Genomic DNA, 24,959 nt, shown 5'->3' with positions numbered 1-24,959 from the left:
CTGGATGGCCTTTACCTTTTCTGGGTCGGACTTAGTCCCATCCTTGCTTACGATGAAGCCGAGGTACTCAACACTTTCTTTGAATAATTTTGTCTTTTCCTGGCTCAACTTATATTCGCCTCGATCAAGCATTTCAGCACAGTATCGATGTGGCGGACATGGTCGGACTCGTTTTCCGAGAAAATTATGACGTCATCTACGTAGACGTAACATATTTTCCCGATTTGTTCTCTCAGCACATCGTCTAGGGCTCTTTGAAAAATGCTGCTTGCATTTCTCAAGCCGAACGGCAGACGGCAAAACTCGTATTTGCCGCCATTCACCGAGAATAATGTCTTCTCGCGGTCGTGTTCCGCGAGGTAAATTTGATGATACCCTGATTTCAGGTCAAGGGTAGTGAAGAACCTTGCCTTGCCCAGATTCGCTAGAATCATGGGAATGCTAGGCATCGGGTACCGGTTAGGAATAGTTCGCTCATTTAGCTTCCTAAAGTCAATGACCAATCTCTTGTTTTGGTTCCCGAAGGCGTCGGTCCCCTTTTTGTCAACAACCCAGGTCGGGCTGTTATAAGGAGACCTTGAGGGCCTGATGATGCCGTCTTTCAGCAGTTGTTTGACCTCGTTGTTCACAAACTCTGAGACACCCATAAGATTTTGGTACGCTCTTGAGTACACCGGTTCTTTATCAACTGTCCGAATTGTGGCAGTGACAGCGGTGTTAAAAGGAAGAGCTTCATTTGCTGTGAAGAAAGCTTTCTTCCTCCTTATTATTGTGTCCTTGAACTCCTTTTTAACGGAGTCAGGTACAACAATATCGTTTACATCAGTGAAATTTACACTGGGGCAGCTGAAATAGTGAAGCTTTTCAGCGATGCCCTGGTATTCTAGGGAGTCCTCTGCAAGGTTGAGCTTTACCTCGGCCTGTGTTAACAGGTCCAAGCCTATGATAGCGTCGAACGCACTGAGAGAATCCAAAAGAAAAAATGGGGAGGTGTGCTTGAAGACTTTCATCAAGCATTTGTGTTTGATTTCGTTGGAGCCGTGTATTTAGCTCACCGAGAAAGGGCTGGCGACCGGCATTACATTTTTCAGCTCCTTTACGGGCCTAACGTAGTTTTTTGCCGCGCCGGTATCGATTAGCATCTTTAAGGTTCTCCCAGCCAGCCGTCGTTCAATGAACGGCAACCGGGAGCGTCCCCTAAAAAATTCAACGCGTCGTCACTGGGAGCGTACTCATTTTCGCTGTCTATTTCCTCGACTGCAGCCTTTGCTGCCTTTTCATACTCTTCTTTGGTCTCTTTTTGCTTAGGAGCCACTTGGAGAACGTTATTAAGACGTTGTCGTCTCGGTCCTGTCAGGCGTTCTGAGGAGTTTCTCCTCTTAGAGGCGTACGATTCATTAGGATTATTCAGTGCGCTGCCTGAACCTGGAGGATGAATCGACCTCCATAGGCTGGGGCGCTTGCGCCTGAGTGTCATTGTTGGTTTGTCCGTTGTCTTTCTGTCGTTTCATGAAGTGGTGGTTTCTGTCCTGCCCCTTGTCTTCTTTATTTGATTTCCCCTGAAACGGCTCTTGCCGTTTGCCGCCGAATGCGCTCGCTCCTCTACGGCCTTGGCGTAGGAGTTAGCAAACATGCTAACTATGCTATGCCTCTTCTTCTCTAGCTAAGGCCAGTGCAGATGGCAAGTCTTTTGGTTGGGCCGGGAAGACCACAGCTCTAAGGGGCTTTTTGAGCCCTGAAATAAAAGCATGCAGGGCGTCAGCTCTGACCTCAGCGTTAAGCAGGTCAGCACCCTCTTGCTCATGCGTCATTACGATTTTGTTTGTGACAAGCGTAAGCTTCTTTTCAACTTCATCGTAGTATTGCATTAATGGTAGGTCTCCTTGCCTAACCATTTCCAATCCCTGCCTCAACAGGCGTAAGGACGTTTTGTCCGAGTACGTGCAGTCTAATCTTGCCAAAATGGCATCGAAGTTCAATACCGTATTATGGGATACGAGTAGAGCCCCGGCTGCGCCACGGATTTTATTCCTTAATATGGCAACAGCCTGATAATGAGCACTGCTGCCATTGTATGGTTCAACAGCTCGTAGGCGTATATGGCCGATTGCCTCCACGCCACATACTCATCTTGGGTACCGGAGAACTCCGGTACCGACTTTATTATATCAAGGGGAATTTCACACCTAACATCGGGGTTGTCAGAGACCTTTTCATATGTTACGACTTGCGGTGCTTCCACTGGGATTGCTGTTGCGTCAATGCCTGTCTGACGGCATTGTCGATAAGAGCTTGAATCTGACTGGGGTCCATAGTATTATCTACAGGGGCCCTATCTACCGACTGACCTAACGCTTGGCCTATTTGCTCCTCCTCCCAGCTATCCTCGCTTTCGTATTCGACTTTAACACTTCTGTAGTTATGTGCCCAGCTCATTGGTTGTTGGTTGGCACACCCCAAATATACTGTTGCCGAGCACAATTGATCAGCTAAGTGATGTGGCAAGAAAAAGTATGCGGTAAAATTATACCAAAGTATGCAATAACTATTTGTAGGGTATGCAACAATTATTTGTTTGTTAAAAGTATGCAATAATATTTTGATAAAAGGTATGCAGTAGTTTTTATTACAAGGTGTATGCAATGAAAATTTTTGGTTTTACAAACGTATGCAGCACTTATTTCATAAGGTATGCAATAGTTTTTCTTAAAGGGGTATGCAATGAAAATTTTTGGTTTTACAAAAGTATGCAGCACTTATTTCATAAGGTATGCAATAGTTTTTCTTAAAGGGGTATTAAGTAAAAGTATCCTGGCTGCCACTTCTGGTCTACAGGAATACCTGGATGCATTCCAGCAATGGGCTGAGAACTGGAATGTGCGCATCAACGCTGAGAAGTGTGCCAATGTGACGTTCGCCAACCGAACAGGTAGCTGTCCGGGTGTCAGTCTGAATGGGAGACTGATCAGACACCATCAGGCTTATAAATACCTTGGTATTACCCTCGATAGGAAGCTCACCTTCAGCAGGCACATCACAAATATTCAGCAAGCGTTCAGGACCAAGGTTGCTCGGATGTCTTGGCTCATTGCACCACGCAACAAACTGTCGCTTGGCTGCAAGGTCAATATTTACAAGTCCATATTGGCCCCCTGCCTGTTCTACGGCCTGCAGGTATACGGCATTGCTGCGAAGAGTCACCTTAATAAGATCCGGATCTTACAGGCGAAGACCTTAAGAAGAATTTCGGGGGCTCCTTGGTATATGAGAACAAGAGACATCGAACGCGACCTCAAGGTGCCCAAATTAGGAGACAAGCTCCAGAACATCGCCCAAAAATATATGGAAAGGCTTAATGTACACCCCAACAGCCTAGCAAGGAAGCTAGGAACTGCAGCTGTGGTCAATGCTGACCCTCGGACTAGAGTCAAAAGAAGACTCAAGCGACACCACCCTCATGACCTCCCTAACCTGGTTTTGACCTAGAAAGTCTTAGTTTTAAAATTCATTAGAATAATCAAATAAATAATAATTACTATGTTATATCAACTATTATAATTCTCCCTATCATTTTTAGGATTAAAAATCTGTTAGTCTTAAGTAACCAAGACACATTGTAAAATAAAATAATTTAAGCAGATCAAATTAAGTTGCCGCATGGGTAACAGTGCGTTGATCAAATAATAAAAACATCATCGTAATCAAAAAAAAAAAAAAAAAAACTTAAAGGGGTATGCAATGAAAATTTTCAGTTTTTCAAAAGTATGCAATACTTATTTTTTTTAAAGGTGTATATTATTATTTTTTTTTTTGGAATTAAATTTATTTTTCAAGGCATACGAGGAAATCTTGGAGCCCCTTTGTGTCCTTCTTTTCTATTATTTCTGCCCATTTGGGCGCGCCGGCTAACTATAGTTAGCTTTTTCTAGTTTACAATAATTTTTTGGAATTCAATTTATTTTTCAAGGCATACGGGGAAATCTTGGAGCCCCTTTGTGTCCTTCTTTTCTATTATTTCTGCCCATTTGGGCGCGCCGGCTAACTATAATTAGCTTTTTCTAGTTTACAATAATAATACAGTACATAACAAACACATATAACAAATAGGTTTTTTGATAAGCGTCAGCTTCTGCTGACCCTTGTCAAAGGAGATCGGGAAATGAGATCCCTCGGTTGCCTTCTGTTGAGCCTCCTTGGTGGGCGAGATCTGTTAAGAGCGCTGGCCAGTCGATTTCTGTGGCGCTCCAGCCTGTCATGGTACCTGCTCGAGTGCTGGTTTATCTCGTCAAATACCGTTGCGAGTTTCAGGTCTCTGTGCAGGGTGGTGTTTCGCACAAACCACTCGCAGCCGGTGATGAGTCTTGCTACCTTATTTTGAATAGCCTGGATCCTTTTTATTTGGCTGTCGCATGCCCAGCCCCAGATTTGGCACCCATACTTCCAGTTTGGTGCTAATATCTGTTTGTAAATTGTCAGATTGTTGGATAGCGACAATTAACTGCGCGAACAAAGTAGCCAGTGGTGCTTTGCCACCTTAGCACGTAGGCGTGTTCTGATGTCAGCTTGGCAAATGTGAGTCTGCGATCCAGAAGCACTCCAAGGTACTTTGCTGCGTTCGGCTGTGGTATGGGGGCTTCCTCTATGTAGACTGGCGGTGGCGTTCTCCGCTTTAAAGTATAGCAGACGTTGTTGGATTTACTGCTATTGATGTCAATATTCCAACGTCTTGCCCATTCCGAGAACCGATCTGCAAAGTCCTGGATACCATCGGCTGCGTCGTGCTCGCATCGAGACCTGTAGGTGACGCACACGTCATCGGCAAATGTGGCCAGCATTGATTTCTCGTAAAGGCTTACATCCGGCTGCGGCATGTCGTGGCTATACAGGCAGTAGAGCAGGGGGCCGAGGACACTACCTTGTGGAACACCAGCTGCCACATTGTGCTCGGTGGAAATTGCTGAATGAAAGCGCACAGCGAACCTCCTTCCTTCCAGGTACGATCTTAGCAACCCAAAATATGGAGCAGGCAGCGTCTGCTTGATTTTTAATTGAAGTATAATGTGCCACACTCGATCAAACGCTTCTCGAATGTCCAAGAAGAGGCTGTTACAATATTCCTTATTGTCGTAGGCAGTCAGAATTTGCTCGACGACCCGATGGAGCTGCTCGACAGTACAGTGGCAAGCACGAAAACCAAACTGGTTCTCAGGGGTAAACCCCTGGGCTTCCATAATCCTTACAATCCGGACAGCAATCAGTCTCTCAAACACCTTCGAAATTGAAGGGAAATTATTACGTGGCCAGTTAAACGAATTCTTTTTTTATGAGATTTCTTGAGTCGTGTCGAAGAAGTCAAACTTACATGATTTCTAACTTAACTACCCTGTTAAATCAGTTGTTGAGTTTGAATTGCAGTTGGGCGCCAATTATGAAATTCCAGACAGTCCAGAGGTCTTCCTTCTTATTATTGGTAGTCGGCCTATGAACACTGAATTAGGAAGATTATGTTGGAGGGCTTGACTTCACCCCCTTAGTGGTTGATTGTAATAAGAACAATAGTGGTTTATCGGCAGTACGCCGGAGCAAGCTGTTCTTTATTTCAGCAACAGACTAAGACTAAAGGGCTTACAAAGTAAAGAGCTAAGTTTACCCTACCAGCAGTGCATCGCGCCACCAAGACGAGTCGGCAGAGCCGACTCAGCATTCCTTGCAGCGTGAAGCTACACTCCGAATAAGAAGCGTCAGCTTTCCGCTGCCGGACGTTCTTTGCGCAGAGCGCTGAACTTACTTCTGGCGTGTCAGCTCTCTTCATGTAGAGCTACTTAGTTGCTAAGAATTATTGTGTGTTAAATTGCACACGTGCAGTTGTCTGCTATCACTGTATGCGTAGAAAAGAGCTGTTCGCTGTTGCGCTCTCCGCTCTCTCGCTCTCAAACAGAAATTCGGGAGAGCCTGAAACCACCTCTAGAGCCACGGCGTTACGCATCTTGTTATTATAGTGTCTTTGGTATAGGCGATCCCACTTCTGATGTCGAAGAGTAATCAGGACGCCCTTCTTCCTCTTCACTATTGTCGTTGTCTGCGCAACGTTTTATGGCGCGTGAGCGAGACATGTCTGTTCTTGGCAATGATGGATCACTGACTGACCCAATCTCTCATCACAAAATCAGAATTATGCGTAATTCTAACTCTATACGCATTACCATCACATTTTAGAGACCCACTACAGCCCACATACATCAATACTAATGCACACCGCATTTTTCCGTACGCTTCCGTTATTCCAGACATCTACTTCCCCCGCTCTTACCATCGACCAGACTAACGGTTCTCTGTCGCGCATCAAAAGTATAGAAAAGGCGTTTGCATAGCGCGTGCCAAGCAGAAACACTCAATTACTAGAAATGTCGTTACATTTAAATGATCTGCGGCATATACATACTTACATATTTTTATCTATTTGTAAATCTATATGGTAGGTCTAGTACCTGAAATCTTTTTAGCCGCCTTCCGAAGGCGGCCTTTGGTACCTGGTGTTATCTAGTAGGCCCAGTGCTAGGACATTATCATGGTCGTGCAGTTTACTCATGTATCGCTCTGCATTTGACTTTATTTCGTCTTTAACAAGGGGAAGTTCCATGTCTTTGTGGGTGTCATGATTAGTCATATAACATGGAGCACTTGTACTGTTGGGTCATGCAGCCGCCAAAACTGTGCAGTAGACTAATTTCATACATTTTAATATTGTAAGCCGTTGCTGGTAGCAGTTGCGATGCCCACAGTGCAAACCGCTGTTCTCGCACTGTTCTTTTTGTTATCTACCTACGTAGATAACGCAGCGCTTGGGCGCTGCATTTCGGCTGTCTGTCCCGCCAATTGCCACTTCTTCGTTTGTCGGAAGAGACTAAACTTGTGCATTCGATATAGCTCTTTGTCGGTCCTAGATGCTGTAAACAATTCGCAAAATAAACAGTATCGTAAAATAAACAAACTTTCTTCGGCTATTTATTATTCGCAACAGCTATTGAAAAAGCTCAATAGCTAAACATTGGTGACCCCGACATGATCGTGTTAATTTGCATGCATTAATTAATGCACTTATCCCGTTTATAAATAAATATAAATACATTAAATCGCAATCGGTTGGTCAAGTGAGTGGCTTCCCCATCTCCCCATCCTCAGGCTTTGGGGAGATTCTTGTCGCTGGAAAGGAAGCTTACAAAGCACCCTGGCTTGAGGGTTAAATATGCGGCGTTCATGAAGGAATATCGTGATCTGGGACATATGTCGCCTGTGCCTGCCTCCGAGGTCAGCTCGTGCCGATATTTTTTACTACATCACTGCGTCATGAAGGAGGATAGCACTACCACCAAGCTTCGCGTTGTCTTTGTCAGCTGCCACTTCCACTGGTTACTCGCTTAACGATGTGTTAATGGCTGTTCCGGTCATCCAGCCCAAGCTATTTCACATCCTAATTCGATTTCGCTCACACCCAGTTGCCGTTACAGGTGACATATGTAAAATGTACCGATGTGTAAGGGTCTCGCAAGAAGATAGCTATTTGCAGTGCATTGTATGGAGGGACTCCCCGATCGATTACCTTCAAGTATACAAACTCGACACAGTTACCTACGGCACCAAACCAGCCTCCTTCTTGCCCGAAAGGGCTATGCAGCAGTTGTCAATCGATGAGCAGGCATCGTTTCCCATTGGATCAGAAATCCTTCGGCTCGATTTTTACGTGGATGATCTTATCTCCGGCTTATGCTATCAGCATAATGCAGCAGACGGCTGGCATTCCTGCGAAGGGCAAGCTCAAGCTAAGGAAATGGTGCTCTAAGATTCCGCTTGTGCTGGAGGGTGTGCCCGCCGAGGACAAGGAGTCATTCATGAAGTTTGAAGATGGTAGCGATTTTACCAAAACTTTAGGTCTCGCTTGGGATCCCGCCTGCGAGCACCTATTGTTTTCGTTCTCTGCCTTTTAGTCGCCATTGAGACCCTGCAGGCGCTCTGTTTTGTCTGCGATAGCTAAATTTTACGATCCTCTCGGCCTGGTCGATCCGGTAATCACAAGGTGTAAAATCTTTTTGCAGCAGCTCTGCAAGGAAAAGCTGTCCTGGGGTGAACTGGGAAACTCATAACACGAAATAGTTTGATATATGTCGCAGTTTTGAAAAAACAAGTCATGTTAGTTTCCCTCGGTTCGTATTTAGCGCAGAGTCTGGTCTTGAGGTGCATGGTTTTTGGGATGCAAGCTTTGATGCCTATGGAGCCTGCGTTTATGTGGTTTCTAAAGGGAATCAAAGTTTTAGCCATTTGCTTTGTTTGAAGTCGCGCATAGCTCCGTTGAAGACCATAACAGTACCAAAGCTGTAACGGCTTGGCGTTATGTTCCAACAGCGTTAAATCCCGCTGACATATTATCCAGAGGATCCCTGCCGTCTGAGCTTAGCGAATGGTCACTCTGAGCGCATGGACCCGCCTATCTTACGGAGCCTGAAAGAGATTGGGCAACATCTGTTTGTCCTGACAAACCGGTGCTTGAGCTTTGTCGAAGTGTGTTCATCGTAAAGTCGCCGTACGTGGATGTAATTGCTAGCTCCAAATTTGCAAATTCTTCTCGCTCACTGCAACGAGTGTTTGCATACATTTACAAATTTTGTAATGGAATTCGTCATCCTGGGCTCACCGTCGCACACATTCAAGAGGGTACTCATATGATGCTGCGGTTGGTGCAGCGCGCGCAGTTATGGGAGGACCTGCATTCCCTAAAAACGCTGGGAAGAGTTTCCTCGTCTAGTCCCATATTCTCGCTCTCGCCGTTCCTGGATCAATTTGGACTTCTTAGAGTAGGCGGTCGGCTCCGGAATTCGTCATTGGACTTTGATGGCTGCCACCCGAAAATAATTCCAAGATCCCATCCGGTGACTCTGGCAATCATTTCGCATTACCATGAAAGCAATCTTCATGCCGGACTCTCTCTCGCTCTTCTGGGTGCAATTTGATCCCATTATTGGCCTATTGGGGGGAGGAAGACGATTACCAAGGCCGTAAACAGGTGCATCAGATGTTTTCTGATTAAGCCGCGGCTGATAGAGCACATAATGGCGGACCTTCCCAAGGAGCGCTTGGAAGGATCTCACGCTTTTGAGGTTGCTGATATAGACTTCTGTGGACCCTTCTTTCACAAGTCGGATACTCGCAAAAAGCCCGCGGTTAAATGCTACGTCTGCGTATTTATATGCTTTGCAACCAAGGCAGTGCACCTGGAGCTGATCAAGGATCTCTCGACAGTTGCGTTTCTGTGCGGACTCAAGAGGTTCATATGCACCCGGCAGAAGCCGAAGCAAATTTGGTCAGACACCACCACCAACTTTGTCGGTGCCAAAAATGAACTTCTGGAACTTCGAAGGTTATTTCTCAGCAGCGAGCATCAAGGCTCCGTTCAGAATTTTTGTCTTTCGGAGACGATTGACTGGCGGTTCATCCCTCCACGGTCGCCCCATTTAGGTGGACTTTGGGAAGCAGCGGTGAAAACGGCCAAACATCATTTCTACCGAGCTGCAGGCGGTTCTGACCTTCGACGAGCTGAGGACGCTGGTGTGCCACATCTCGGCAGTTATTAACTCCAGACCTTTAGTTCCCATTTCAGAGAACCCTGCCGATCTTGACGTCCTCACTCCGGCGCATTTTCTCAATGGTGGTCCGCCTTCGTCGTTTGACGAGCCAGATATAACGGGCCTAAACTATAATCGGCTTGACTCTTGGCAGCGCATCTCCTTTCTTAAGCAAATATTCTGGTCGCGATGGAAGGAAGAGTACTTGACGTTGCTCCAGCAGCGCTCCAAGTGGCGCACCCCAAAGCCTGGCGTAGCCGTGGACAACGTCGTTCTTGTTAAGGACGAGAATCTACCCCCAATGAGATGGCCTTTGGCGAGAGTCATGCAGTTGATTCCTGGCAGAGACGACGTCGCTCGAGTTGCGGAATTGAGGACCGCGTCTGGAGTAATAAGGCGGGCAGTGAACAAGCTGTGTCTGCTTCCCCTTGAGGACTCTTTTGGAAGCCAAGCTTCCAACGGGGGGAGGATATTGGGTCATGCAGCCGCCAAAACTGTGCAGTAGACTAATCTCATACTTTTGAATATTGTAAGCCGAAGTAGTCATCGGTAGCAGTTGCACGCATTTATCTGTACGGCGCTCATTGTTATCTATCTATTATCTGTTTCGGCTGTCTGTCCCGCCAATTGCCACTTCTTCGTTTGTCGGAAGAGACTAAACTTGTGCATTCGATATAGCTGCTGTATTCGCAAAACAAACAGTATCGTAAAATAAACAAACTTTCTTCGGCTATTTATTATTCGCAACAGCTATTGAAAAAGCTCAATAGCTAAACAGGTACCTTTGTAGTGTTTCAATAATAATATTTCAATGTTAGAGTTAGTTCGTAGGTCCATACTGGCTTTAGGACTTCTTTATACAGCAGTAATTTGTTCTCTAGGCTTAATTGAGAGCGGGGTCCTAAGAGCCAGTACATTTTTTTGGTTTTTGTCTTTAGCTGAGTCAATCTCATCAGGGAATTAAATAACACTTTTCTTAGTGCAGAAGTATTCTTTAATTAGATCCTTAACAAGGGTATCAGTCATTTCTTTATAACTGATTTTTATTATGGTTTTTTGGAAATATTTTATTATTTTGACGTTGTAAAAATTGTCTTTTATGAATTCGAATTGTTTACAATAATTAAGAGGTTTTTCTGTTATTGTTTTCATTAAGTTTTATATTCCATCTCTGTAATTTCATATTGGGATTTTTTATATTACTTAGCCATACAAGTGGCCTATCTATGATCGCTTAATATGTCGAACTTTCTACCGAATAGGTAGGACCTGATATTTTGTTGTCCCTACTATAGCTAATATTTATTTTTCTACTGCCGAATAGTTAAGTTCGTGTTCTTTTAAAGTGCTTGCATAGCAGATGGGTTTTCGCTCTTGGGATAATACAGGTCCTATGGCTATATTACTTGCGTCTGTTGTCTGCGAAAATTTCTTTTCGAAGTTGGGGTGTATTAGGATTGGATCGGACGTGATGAGCACTTTTAGTTTCTCGAAGGCGGACATGTAATCATTATCTTTTTGAACTTACGGTAAAATCCGCAGAGTCCAAGGAAAGATTTATTCCTTTTGCGATTTTAGGAATAGGAAAATTAATAATTGCATTTATTTTGTTAGCGTTTGGTTTAATACCGTCTGTCGTGATAATGTGACTAAGACATTCTGTTTCTTTATTGAGAAATGATTTATCAAGTTGTAATTTTAAATTAGATGATCGTAACTTTTTCATTGACAATCTGTGTTCTTCCAATGAAGTGGAATAAATGATAATATCATCTAAATGAAATTAACAATCTTTATAAATTAAGTCTTCTAGAAGATTGTTCATGCAGCGTTGAAATGTTGCTGGTGCATTTTTTAGACCAAAGGGCATACGAGTATATTCGTAATGTCCATGTTTCGTTGAAAATGCTGTTTTGGGTATTGATTGCTGGTCCATTGGAATTTGATGGAAACCTTTAGCTAGATCAATGGGTGTGAAGTTGATAGCGTCCAAGCTTGTGTAATATTTTATCCATTACTATAATAGGGAAATTGTTGACAATGGTTATCTCATTGAGACTACGATAGTCTACGACTAATCGAAGTTTTGGTTTACCAGAAGCATAATTTTTCTTTAGCACAATCCAAATTGGAGAACAATAGGGGGACTTAGATTTCCTAATTATTTTTTGTTCTATTATTTCGTTGATTTGCTTGTTGAATTCTTGATCAAACGCTTGGGGGTATTTATATGGTTTTTTATAGATAGGGTTTTCGTGTTTTGTATGAATAGAATGTTTAATCGTACCTGTGAAAGTCAAAGTTTCACCTTCAAGCAAAACGTGGGAAAGTAGCTCCCTTTCTTTTGTATTTAGGTGTTCTAATCTGAATACGTTAGATGGAGAGGATTTAGAGAAGGTCTTCTTCTATGTTTGGGAAAATAAGAGGGTTGTCCTCAGATCTAGAAGTCTTGGGACACTCACGGGTAGTTTTGGACTCTTCTGGGTTAGACGATCTGGGGCACTCATTGGAGACCTTTGACTCATCTGGTTTTAAGTGACGTTTCCACTTAATTTTCTGGAAGTTTTTCTTCTTTTTCTGCATATGTAGAGGGGTTTCCTCTGAATTAGATGATCTTGGGCACCCATTAGTAACCTTTGACTCATCTGATTTTAAGTGGGGTTTCCGCTTAACTTTCCTGGGTGTTTTCTCATTTTTTGGTGTGTGTAGAGGGGCTTCCTATGGGTTAGATGACCTGGGGCACTCATTGGTAGCCTTGGACTCATCTGTTTGGATGTGGTCGTACCACATTTTAAATGTGTAGCCATTTACAGTGACTGTGTTGAATAATTAATTTGAGTGTTAGTTGGTTGTAAATAGTTTCTGCCTAATAGTAAGACACATTTTTCTGAAAATTTGTGAATATAGAATGTTTGTTTAATTCTGTCGTAATATCAAATCTAGCAAGAGTCTGCAGTCATCGGGCAATTTTCTCCTGATTACATCTTTGATTGTATTATTTAATGCATTTGTGTGTAATTCGGTATTATTGATATCACTTTCTAGGACAAGTTTATTCGATATTGTGAATAATGTCATTTCTAACTTTTCGACGAACTTACGTATACTTCCGTTGAAGGGTGTGTTGTAAACACGACGGAGTAGTTCTTCACACGGTGTTTGGATTTTATATTCGCTTATGAGAGCATTCATTAGGGTAGACCATGTTGTTGCTCCGGATAACTCGTGCATATTAGGTATCGGAAATTTATCAAATATTGTTATTTCACTTAGATTTCGGTTTGCTAGAGGCATCTATTTTTTGGGGAAAATCCATAATCGACTGCAGTAAGGGGAGTCTCTTCCGCGTATAATACCTTGTTTTAACATTTCCTTAATTTGCTTATTTACTTCTGCTTGGTAGGCAAACGGATTCTGTAAACTGGGTTTTCGTATGTATCATGACGTATAATACTTGTGAATGTAAGTTTTCATTTTTGCAATATTGAATGTCACTTAACTCCTTTGATAAAATTGTAAGTCTGTATTTTCCCCCATTATTTAAATGTTCTAGTCCGTATGTGTGTTCTGAGTCTATGTTGTCCATGGCATAGTTTATTTCTTATGTAAAGTTGTTTTCTTGTAAAAGTGCATTATTTTTTGAAGAGTTTCCATCACATGGATCTAGTTCTTTGTGAATGAATGTTCTTTCGTTAATTATTGTTATTTTTCAATAGTACTTTTCTTCCTAATAGAATGTCATAAAAAGGTTAAAATGAATTAATAGAGAATTTTTGTGTTTGTTGCAACGGTCTTTTGACCAACGCGTTGGTTTTTAGGTGAGTCGATATAGCCATGTCCGTCTCTCGATCTGTTCAAAATTAAGAATACAGATTCTAAAGAAATAGGCGCAGCGCCAACTCTATCGCCCAGAATTCGCCCAAAACTGCTACGCCCATACTTTTGAAAAATGTTTTGATATTTTTTCGAATTTTTATTAGTCTTTTTAATTTTCTAATTTGCTCCCACTCCCACTAGAACAACCACAAGCCCACACCTTTGAAAAATGACTAGATATTTTCTCATTTTTTATAGTCTTGAAATTTGTATCGATGTGACAAAAATCTTTTTGCTACGACCCATCGAACGCTAAAAGGGTATATAAGATTTGTTGAAAATTATGTATCAGGTCTTGACTCTTGGCAGCGCATATCCTTTCTTAAGCAAATATTCTGGTCGCGATGGAAGGAAGAGTACTTGACGTTGCTCCAGCAGCGCTCCAAGTGGCGCACCCCAAAGCCTGGCGTAGCCGTGGACAACGTCGTTCTTGTTAAGGACGAGAATCTACCCCCAATGAGATGGCCTTTGGCGAGAGTCATGCAGTTGATTCCTGGCAGAGACGACGTCGCTCGAGTTGCGGAATTGAGGACCGCGTCTGGAGTAATAAGGCGGGCAGTGAACAAGCTGTGTCTGCTTCCCCTTGAGGACTCTTTTGGAAGCCAAGCTTCCAACGGGGGGAGGATATTGGGTAATGCAGCCGCCAAAACTGTGCAGTAGATTAATCTCATACTTTTGAATATTGTAAGCCGAAGTAGTCATCGGTAGGAGTTGCACGCATTTATCTGTACGGCGCTCATTGTTATCTATCTATTATCTGTTTCGGCTGTCTGTCCCGCCAATTGCCACTTCTTCGTTTGTCGGAAGAGACTAAACTTGTGCATTCGATATAGCTGCTGTATTCGCAAAACAAACAGTATCGTAAAATAAACAAACTTTCTTCGGCTATTTATTATTCGCAACAGCTATTGAAAAAGCTCAATAGCTAAACAGGTACCTTTGTAGTGTTTCAATAATAATATTTCAATGTTAGAGTTAGTTCGTAGGTCCATACTGGCTTTAGGACTTCTTTATACAGCAGTAATTTGTTCTCTAGGCTTAATTGAGAGCGGGGTCCTAAGAGCCAGTACATTTTTTTGGTTTTTGTCTTTAGCTGAGTCAATCTCATCAGGGAATTAAATAACACTTTTCTTAGTGCAGAAGTATTCTTTAATTAGATCCTTAACAAGGGTATCAGTCATTTCTTTATAACTGATTTTTATTATGGTTTTTTGGAAATATTTTATTATTTTGACGTTGTAAAAATTGTCTTTTATGAATTCGAATTGTTTACAATAATTAAGAGGTTTTTCTGTTATTGTTTTCATTAAGTTTTATATTCCATCTCTGTAATTTCATATTGGGATTTTTTATATTACTTAGCCATACAAGTGGCCTATCTATGATCGCTTAATATGTCGAACTTTCTACCGAATAGGTAGGACCTGATATTTTGTTGTCCCTACTATAGCTAATATTTATTTTTCTACTGCCGAATAGTTAAGTTCGTGTTCTTTTAAAGTGCTTGCATAGCAGATGGGTTTTCGCTCTTGGGATAATACAGGTCCTATGGCTATATTACTTGCGTCTGTTGTCTGCGAAAATTTCTTTTCGAAGTTGGGGTGTATTAGGATTGGATCGGACGTGATGAGCACTTTTAGTTTCTCGAAGGCGGACATGTAATCATTATCTTTTTGAACTTACGGTAAAATCCGCAGAGTCCAAGGAAAGATTTATTCCTTTTGCGATTTTAGGAATAGGAAAATTAATAATTGCATTTATTTTGTTAGCGTTTGGTTTAATACCGTCTGTCGTGATAATGTGACTAAGACATTCTGTTTCTTTATTGAGAAATGATTTATCAAGTTGTAATTTTAAATTAGATGATCGTAACTTTTTCATTGACAATCTGTGTTCTTCCAATGAAGTGGAATAAATGATAATATCATCTAAATGAAATTAACAATCTTTATAAATTAAGTCTTCTAGAAGATTGTTCATGCAGCGTTGAAATGTTGCTGGTGCATTTTTTAGACCAAAGGGCATACGAGTATATTCGTAATGTCCATGTTTCGTTGAAAATGCTGTTTTGGGTATTGATTGCTGGTCCATTGGAATTTGATGGAAACCTTTAGCTAGATCAATGGGTGTGAAGTTGATAGCGTCCAAGCTTGTGTAATATTTTATCCATTACTATAATAGGGAAATTGTTGACAATGGTTATCTCATTGAGACTACGATAGTCTACGACTAATCGAAGTTTTGGTTTACCAGAAGCATAATTTTTCTTTAGCACAATCCAAATTGGAGAACAATAGGGGGACTTAGATTTCCTAATTATTTTTTGTTCTATTATTTCGTTGATTTGCTTGTTGAATTCTTGATCAAACGCTTGGGGGTATTTATATGGTTTTTTATAGATAGGGTTTTCGTGTTTTGTATGAATAGAATGTTTAATCGTACCTGTGAAAGTCAAAGTTTCACCTTCAAGCAAAACGTGGGAAAGTAGCTCCCTTTCTTTTGTATTTAGGTGTTCTAATCTGAATACGTTAGATGGAGAGGATTTAGAGAAGGTCTTCTTCTATGTTTGGGAAAATAAGAGGGTTGTCCTCAGATCTAGAAGTCTTGGGACACTCACGGGTAGTTTTGGACTCTTCTGGGTTAGACGATCTGGGGCACTCATTGGAGACCTTTGACTCATCTGGTTTTAAGTGACGTTTCCACTTAATTTTCTGGAAGTTTTTCTTCTTTTTCTGCATATGTAGAGGGGTTTCCTCTGAATTAGATGATCTTGGGCACCCATTAGTAACCTTTGACTCATCTGATTTTAAGTGGGGTTTCCGCTTAACTTTCCTGGGTGTTTTCTCATTTTTTGGTGTGTGTAGAGGGGCTTCCTATGGGTTAGATGACCTGGGGCACTCATTGGTAGCCTTGGACTCATCTGTTTGGATGTGGTCGTACCACATTTTAAATGTGTAGCCATTTACAGTGACTGTGTTGAATAATTAATTTGAGTGTTAGTTGGTTGTAAATAGTTTCTGCCTAATAGTAAGACACATTTTTCTGAAAATTTGTGAATATAGAATGTTTGTTTAATTCTGTCGTAATATCAAATCTAGCAAGAGTCTGCAGTCATCGGGCAATTTTCTCCTGATTACATCTTTGATTGTATTATTTAATGCATTTGTGTGTAATTCGGTATTATTGATATCACTTTCTAGGACAAGTTTATTCGATATTGTGAATAATGTCATTTCTAACTTTTCGACGAACTTACGTATACTTCCGTTGAAGGGTGTGTTGTAAACACGACGGAGTAGTTCTTCACACGGTGTTTGGATTTTATATTCGCTTATGAGAGCATTCATTAGGGTAGACCATGTTGTTGCTCCGGATAACTCGTGCATATTAGGTATCGGAAATTTATCAAATATTGTTATTTCACTTAGATTTCGGTTTGCTAGAGGCATCTATTTTTTGGGGAATATCCATAATCGACTGCAGTAAGGGGAGTCTCTTCCGCGTATAATACCTTGTTTTAACATTTCCTTAATTTGCTTATTTACTTCTGCTTGGTAGGCAAACGGATTCTGTAAACTGGGTTTTCGTATGTATCATGACGTATAATACTTGTGAATGTAAGTTTTCATTTTTGCAATATTGAATGTCACTTAACTCCTTTGATAAAATTGTAAGTCTGTATTTTCCCCCATTATTTAAATGTTCTAGTCCGTATGTGTGTTCTGAGTCTATGTTGTCCATGGCATAGTTTATTTCTTATGTAAAGTTGTTTTCTTGTAAAAGTGCATTATTTTTTGAAGAGTTTCCATCACATGGATCTAGTTCTTTGTGAATGAATGTTCTTTCGTTAATTATTGTTATTTTTCAATAGTACTTTTCTTCCTAATAGAATGTCATAAAAAGGTTAAAATGAATTAATAGAGAATTTTTGTGTTTGTTGCAACGGTCTTTTGACCAACGCGTTGGTTTTTAGGTGAGTCGATATAGCCATGTCCGTCTCTCGATCTGTTCAAAATTAAGAATACAGATTCTAAAGAAATAGGCGCAGCGCCAACTCTATCGCCCAGAATTCGCCCAAAACTGCTACGCCCATACTTTTGAAAAATGTTTTGATATTTTTTCGAATTTTTATTAGTCTTTTTAATTTTCTAATTTGCTCCCACTCCCACTAGAACAACCACAAGCCCACACCTTTGAAAAATGACTAGATATTTTCTCATTTTTTATAGTCTTGAAATTTGTATCGATGTGACAAAAATCTTTTTGCTACGACCCATCGAACGCTAAAAGGGTATATAAGATTTGTTGAAAATTATGTATCAGGTAGAAGGGAGGGTTTCCGACAATACAAAGTATATATACTCTAGATCAGGATCAGTAGCCGAGTCGATGTGGCCATCTCCTTCTGTCTGACTGTCGAGATCACAGTAACTATAAAAGCTAGAAGGTTGAGATTAGGCAGACAGATTTTAGACCGCGCCCACCAAACAAAACTGCAACGCGCACACTTTTGAAAAATGTCATGATTTTTTTAACATTTTGTAAATTTTTATCCATTTGCCCAAAATTGCCACGCCCTCATTTGAAAAATTGTTGGATATTTTTTCATAATTTTATTAGCATTGTAAATTTCCATAGATTTGCCAAAAAACTTTTTGTCACCTCCATTCTAACGCCCTAAAGCCGTAAAAGCAGTCACGGCCACAATTTGAACAATTTTTAAATAAAAGATTCGTTGAAAAGTATGTGACAGGCAGAAGGATACGGACAGACGGACCTATTTTTAAAAACTTTTCTAAGGAATCCAAAAAATGTTTAAAATTTAAATCCACAAATAGCTCATTACGCTTAATCGACGTATCACTACATGCTTATATGTATTTTTGAAGTTTAAAATCAAGTTAATTTTCATTCATAATTTTCATGATTTTCCTTTTCTTCTTCTTCTTCACTAGGAAAGTATGGTAACTTTGGTTCTTTAGTCTGAGAGTCTTTAACTTCTGACTCTTCATTGTTTTCTTTTAAGAGTTCAAAGGGGTAGAACATATGATCTTTTACTATTTCGTATTTTACTATTCGGCTTTTAGGTTTTATACCACGTAGTAACCGAGTATCCGCTTCATCTAGCTTAAAATCAAAAATATTTAAATTTTCTTTTATATGTATTGGGTTTGCAGCTTTTGGTATTGGAACTACTCCGTAGTCGATCTACAAAATCCGTATATTAATATTAAGATTAAGACTTATAGAAATAAAAATACTACCAAATATCGCAATACAATTTGACTTGCAGAGCGCTTGTACTTCTTAACCAATCGTTTCATACCTTCCGAAAAGAAATACACTGGGCAATGATTTTTTCTGTTTGGTTGACCAAGAGGTGAAAAGGCTGTCACAATAATTCCGTTGTAGCGGCAATAATCAACCAAGTCCTTTTGTAAAAAGCCTGGCCAGATCTCAACTTGATTAACTACTGGCTTAGATGAACTACACTGAATTATCCGTTGAATCTGCTCCATATTGAAGTTGGATAACCCAATACTTCGAACCATTCCTAGCTTAACAAGATTTTCCATTGCTCGCCAAGTATCTAAGTAGTCGATTTCACTTCATATATACAAAATAAATACCATCTTATTTTTCCCATACTTTATATATATATACTTACACCGTTTGTAATTCATCGCCTGACATGGGCATCAGAATTTCATCGCACACGTACTTGTAGCCCACAGGAAAATGCATTAGATATAAATCAATGTAACTAAATCCGAGCAACTCAAGTTGTTTTTCGCATATACGGCGTACGTCTCTTGGATCATGGTGGGTATTCCATAACTATACAAATTTTCTAGTAATATTTTGTGCAGGGAAATGTGTACAAGTTACCTTGGTCGTTAGAAATATATTCTCTCTGGAAATATTTCCCATTTTAATTTGAGTGCGAAGAGCTTCTCCGATCTCTTTCTCGTTCTCATAATAATATGCAGTATCGAAATGGCGAAAACCAGTCTCAATGGCACAATGAACAGCTGCCGAGCATTGATATCCACGAAGCTGTTCAAATTAAGTTAGTTTTGTCATTAATCGAAAACCAAAATAGTATTAAATATTGCCTTGTAAGTTCCAAATCCCAAAACAGGCATTTCGTGACCACTACTAAGCCTTACTTTTGGGGCCATTAGTAAAGCCTTTTCTCCACATTGTGTATTTTGGTTGCCACCAAGTATCACCGCAACTTGAGAATTATCTTCGACAATATTTGAGGTCAAAAAGTCCGCTGGGATCATTACTGAAGAATATTTACAAATTTGATATTTAAATATTTTAAACAACCAGCTGGAAAGAGAAATTTTGGTTGATTGTTTATGCTCAGTATACTAGTTTTTTACACAATTTAAACATAAATACATACATATAGTAACATATACATATAGAACATAGACAGAGAAGGACACACAAGTCCCTATGTAAAAATAATTCATCATAATAAAAATTATAAGGGAATGATCGATACAGGATCATCAATTAACATCATAAGAGAAAATGTTGAGAATTTAGAAGAAATGGAAGAAAACCTAACAGTATACACTATTAAGGGACCAATAAAACTAAAGAAAAGTATAATAATAAAACCTACTTCAGTATGTCCATCTGCTCAAAAATTCTACGTTCACAAATTTCTGATACCTATGATTTCTTGTTAGGTCGAAAGTATTTAGAAGATACAAAAGCTAAAATAGATTATGCTAACGAAACAGTAACACTAGGCTCAAAAGTATTTAAGTTTCTCTATGAAGAAAAGAAGGGCGAGACCGCATCCAAATGCCTTGACCCACAACAAAAGAATGATTCCGCTCTAGTGAACAGAATTAAACCAAAAATGCAAAAGGTTAAGACCGCACCTAAGTGCCTTAAACCAAAGCATCAACAGCTTATCACCATGGTCAAGTGCAACAATATAGAAGTAAATCCAATAAGCGCGAAGAACGGATATCTTATATTACAAACAGGAACAATGGAGATTCCAACCAGCTATGAATACCATTATTTAAGCATAAACATAACTATATCATCATGTTCGATGATATAGTAAATGAAGCAAACAACTATCCTAATGTACCACAAATACAATATTTAGTCGACAAACTAAAACGAGAAATAAATGGGTTAAGAATTATTAGTCAAAGTAAAATAGGTCTTTTAAATGTAGTAGGAAAAACATACAAATATTTATTCGGCACATTAGATGAAGACGGCAGAGAAGAGTTAGAAGAAATAATAAACAATATGTCAGAAGACTCTGTAAAAACCCATGCCCTAAACACGATTATAGATGTCATCAATAGTGGTATAGATATAATTAATAAGCTCAAAGTAGATAAAGAACAATACCAATAGTAATATTTAACCTACAGCAATATACAGAATATATAGAAGACATAGAATTGGGTATGCCATTAACTAGACTAGGAATTTTCAATCCAAAGTTACTAAAGCATGACTATTTAAAACATGTAAATTCAGAAAAAATGATAAAGATAAAAACGTCGACTTGGCTTAAAACAGACACGAACGAAATTTTGATTATTTCCCATGTTCCTAGCGAAGACATTAAAGTTCCAATATTTCAAATAGTTCCGTACCCAGATGAACATAATTATATTCTAACCGAGAAAATATTCGATAAATTCTACATATTTGATAACCAAGTATTCCATAAAGATACCAATAGGGTAATATTCGACAAATGTATTATTGGAATCATCAAACAAGAGCAAACTCAATGCAGATATATTCAAAGGTTGTGGGAGTGACATATCCATAGTCCCTAAGACTTAAGCATATGCCTACATACTAATACACTTACAAAATGTACACCCCAATACAACATACACCACTCCGGATGTACCCAGATACCAGATAAGAATAAGATTGTATGATTCTCGAGAATAAATAAATACTGACAATGACAGGCAATTTATAGCAAACAATATCCTTATGTTATGTCGCTCTCAGATTTCGTTAATAATGAAATCGATAGAATGCTAAATGAACAAATTTTAAGACCAAGTAGTAGCCCTTACTTCACCAGTCTTAGTAGTGCCCAAATAAGGGAAAACGAAGGTGGATCTCCAAAACATCGACTAGTTATTGACTATAAAAAGTTAAACGAAAGCACAATACCTGACAGATACCCGATGCAAGATCCGTCTGTAATATTATCTAACTTAGGTAAGTCAAAATATTTCTTAACAATTGATCTGGAATCAGGATTCCACCAAATTTTAATGAAAAATTCAGATATTGAAAAAACCGCTTTCTCTATAAATAAAGGAAAATTTGAATTCTTACGTATGCCAAACGTATGCCCCTAGAATATTTCAAAGAGCAATGGATGACATATTAAGAGAACAAGTCGGAATAACTTGTCATGTTTATATGGATGAAATAATAATCTTTTCTAATACAATTGAACAACATTTTACTGATTTAATTAAAATAATTAATATTTTACAAAAAGCAAATATGAAAATTTCTCTAGAAAAATCGAAATTCTTTAAATTAGAAACAGCCTTTCTTGGGTATATTGTTTCTCAAAATGTAATTAAAACAGAGAAAATTTCCACAATTAGGAAGTATCCGATTCCACAAAACATTAGAGAGCTTCGAAGTTTCCTAGGCCTCACCGGCTTTTACCGTAAATTTGTCCGAAATTATGCAAAAATTGCCAAACCTCTAACCAAATACTTAGGAGGAGATAATGGAAAAAATTTCTAGGAGAATGTCCACAAAAATAACAATACAGTTAGATGACCCAGCTGTAAAAGCCTTAACGAACTCAAAGATAATTTAATAGCACAAGTTGAATTAGTTCAACCAGATTATGCCAAAAAATTCTCTCTGACAACAGACGCACCAGATGTAACTATCGAAGCGGTTTAATCACAGGATAATAAACCAATTACTTTCATATCCAAAACTTTAAATAAAACCGAACAATTTTATGCCACTAATAAGAAAGAATTGTTGGCAATAGTTTGGGCTCTTAAAAATCTCAGGAATTACTTATATGGTGTAATTGGTATAGAAATACAAACAGACCATCAATCTTTACCTTTCACAATCTCAGATAAAAACCCGAACGTGGAAATGAAAAGATGGTACCCAGAAAATAATATATAAACCCGGAACAACTAATTTCGTAGCTGACGCATTATCTCGAATAAAAATAAATAATATCACTAACAGCGATTTAGAACAATCAAACTCAGATCAAAATACACAGCATTCTGCCGAAAATAGTTTTGAATATGTAATGCAAGAGACCAGAAAACCGTTAAATCAGTTTCAACAACAACTGTTATTAACAAAGGGGAGGTATACAATACATGAGTCCTTGAACGTTTTTAATAAGACACGACATATAATTGAATATGACACGCCAGAAAACTTAATAGAAATACTAAGGCAGTATCTAAAACCAAACATAACGGTAGGAATTCATTGCACTTTAGAAGATCTTTATCATATTCAATTACCATTAAAAAATAACTTTACCAACAAATTTCTTTATACTAACATATTTCCACAAGACGTGGAAAATAATGCAGATAAAGCTATTATAATAGAAGAGTCGAGCTAATAGAAAAGTCGAGCTCATAGAGGTTTAGATGAAAATTACAAACAAATCAATAGATTATATTATTGGCCAAATTTATTAATCAAATTAAAGGAATATATAAAAAATTTTACAATTTGCAACGAAAATAAAACCAACAGGTATCCTATTAAAATTCATATTGGGGAAGCTCCTTTTCAAACTAAAGGAGAGAATTTACACATTTATTACGCGCAAAGTCTTATCTTCTTAACTTGTATTGACGCGTATTCAAAATTCCTGGTTGTAAAAGAAATACAAAATAAACTAAACATCGAGAATAAAGTAATAGAATTACTCCAACAATTTCCCCACGCCAAAGTAAATATGACTGATATTGAACCGAGCTTTACCTCTGTTCAATTTAAATCCTTTGCACAAAGAGGGGTTTTAATTCTACATTTCGCAGACCCCAGACACAGTAACTCGAACGGACATGTATAAAGGGCACTTTCAACATTAACAGAATTAGCTCGTTGTATAAAGGAAGAATTTAATCTCACTGACTATTCTGGAATAATTATTAGAGCCGCAAAAGAATTCAATCAGAGCATTCATTCTACAACAAACCAAAAACCTTTTGATATTCTTTATAATAAAATTAATCACGAAAACATATCAAGAATTCAAAAGAAAACACTAGAAAAAATGTTAGTAACACACAATGAAGGTCGTAAAGAAAAAGAATATCATGTAGGTCAAGTTGTTTATGAAAAGAAACACGGAGAAAGAAATAAGCTAAAAACTAGATACAAAAAGAGGTGTTAGGGAAACCTTACCTAACAAAGTTATAATCAATAATAGAAACAGAACTATTCCATATACCATATTATACCATATTTTTTTATCTTATTAAATTAAAGAAAATGCATTTCTTATTACTTATAATACCATTCGTAATGATAACCAATTCAGAAATAATTGATTTCTCCAATCACGAATTCTTCCTGTTCAAGGACAAAAAGGATGTCCTTACCTATGAATCATATGCCGACTTATTCCACGTAACTAACTTAAGTTTTTATAAAGAAATAATCAATCTAGAATCAGGATATGTTAGAAAGGATTATTATTATTATAAAATACCCCGTTATAACAAACAGATGCGAAATTTACTATGTCAGATCCATTTCACATAATGATGGAAAATTACTAATAAGTAATAATACCTTTTATGAAATATCTATATAAATGGAGAAAAATCAATTTGCACTAAAATCCTAGAAAAAAAAGAACATAGATATCATTCAAGAAGGTGCCATTATAATAAATGGAAATAATATTGTGAACGATTCCCATTTAAACGGGTCATATTTAATAACATTTAACAGCACAAATGCAATAAATAATATTTCATACACCAATTCAGAAGACAAAATACTTGAGTACATAAATACCAACCACTTTAAAAACCTGGAAACATCAGAATATATAAAATCCAACAATTCAGAACTTTCTCTTGACAACATTAATATTTAAAAAAAAATTTATTAAAATTTACAATTGGAAAATTTCAATTTCATTTATATTATTAATTTTAATCATTTTGTATTTCATTACTATATTAGTAATAAAATTCAGATATTATATATTTGTAACCAAACAAAAACGGCCAGAACTAGAAAAACCAAATAATGAGGTAGAATTTTTAACAGAACTAAATAAGCGTTTAAACGAAATTAATAATGAAGCGGGACGCGTCATTTTAGAAGGGGGAGAGTTATCCAACCCATAAACAATGCACCCTTCCACAGTTTATAAAAAAATTTCAATTCTCAATCTCGTCGGCATTTCCTGTGTCTTTG

At 38.6% G+C, this 24,959-nt stretch overlaps 1 protein-coding gene across 2 annotated transcripts; it reads right to left on the bottom strand.

Annotated features, from left to right (window-relative positions):
- Window positions 1-18,214: 18,214 nt before the first annotated feature.
- ARY (Aldo-keto reductase on Y) lies at window positions 18,215-19,833 on the bottom strand. 2 transcript variants are annotated; one of them, NM_001170373.2, is made up of 5 exons: window positions 19,610-19,833; window positions 19,383-19,550; window positions 19,162-19,331; window positions 18,758-19,100; window positions 18,215-18,701 (listed from the first exon to the last, which is right to left on the bottom strand). In NM_001170373.2, the coding sequence occupies exons 1-5, from the start codon at window positions 19,781-19,783 to the stop codon at window positions 18,402-18,404; spliced, it is 1,155 nt and encodes a 384-aa protein (NP_001163844.1). In that variant the 5' UTR covers window positions 19,784-19,833; the 3' UTR covers window positions 18,215-18,401. The 2 variants fall into 2 exon arrangements, with proteins under 2 accessions (NP_001163844.1, NP_001015363.3); NM_001015363.4 differs by having other exon boundaries at window positions 19,664-19,833.
- Window positions 19,834-24,959: the final 5,126 nt, after the last annotated feature.

This window comes from Drosophila melanogaster, chromosome Y (assembly GCF_000001215.4).
Source record: "Drosophila melanogaster chromosome Y".
Lineage (NCBI taxonomy): Eukaryota > Metazoa > Arthropoda > Insecta > Diptera > Drosophilidae > Drosophila > Drosophila melanogaster.
Note: the sequence above shows the minus strand (reverse complement) of the source record. Positions and strands in the feature narration are given on the sequence as shown.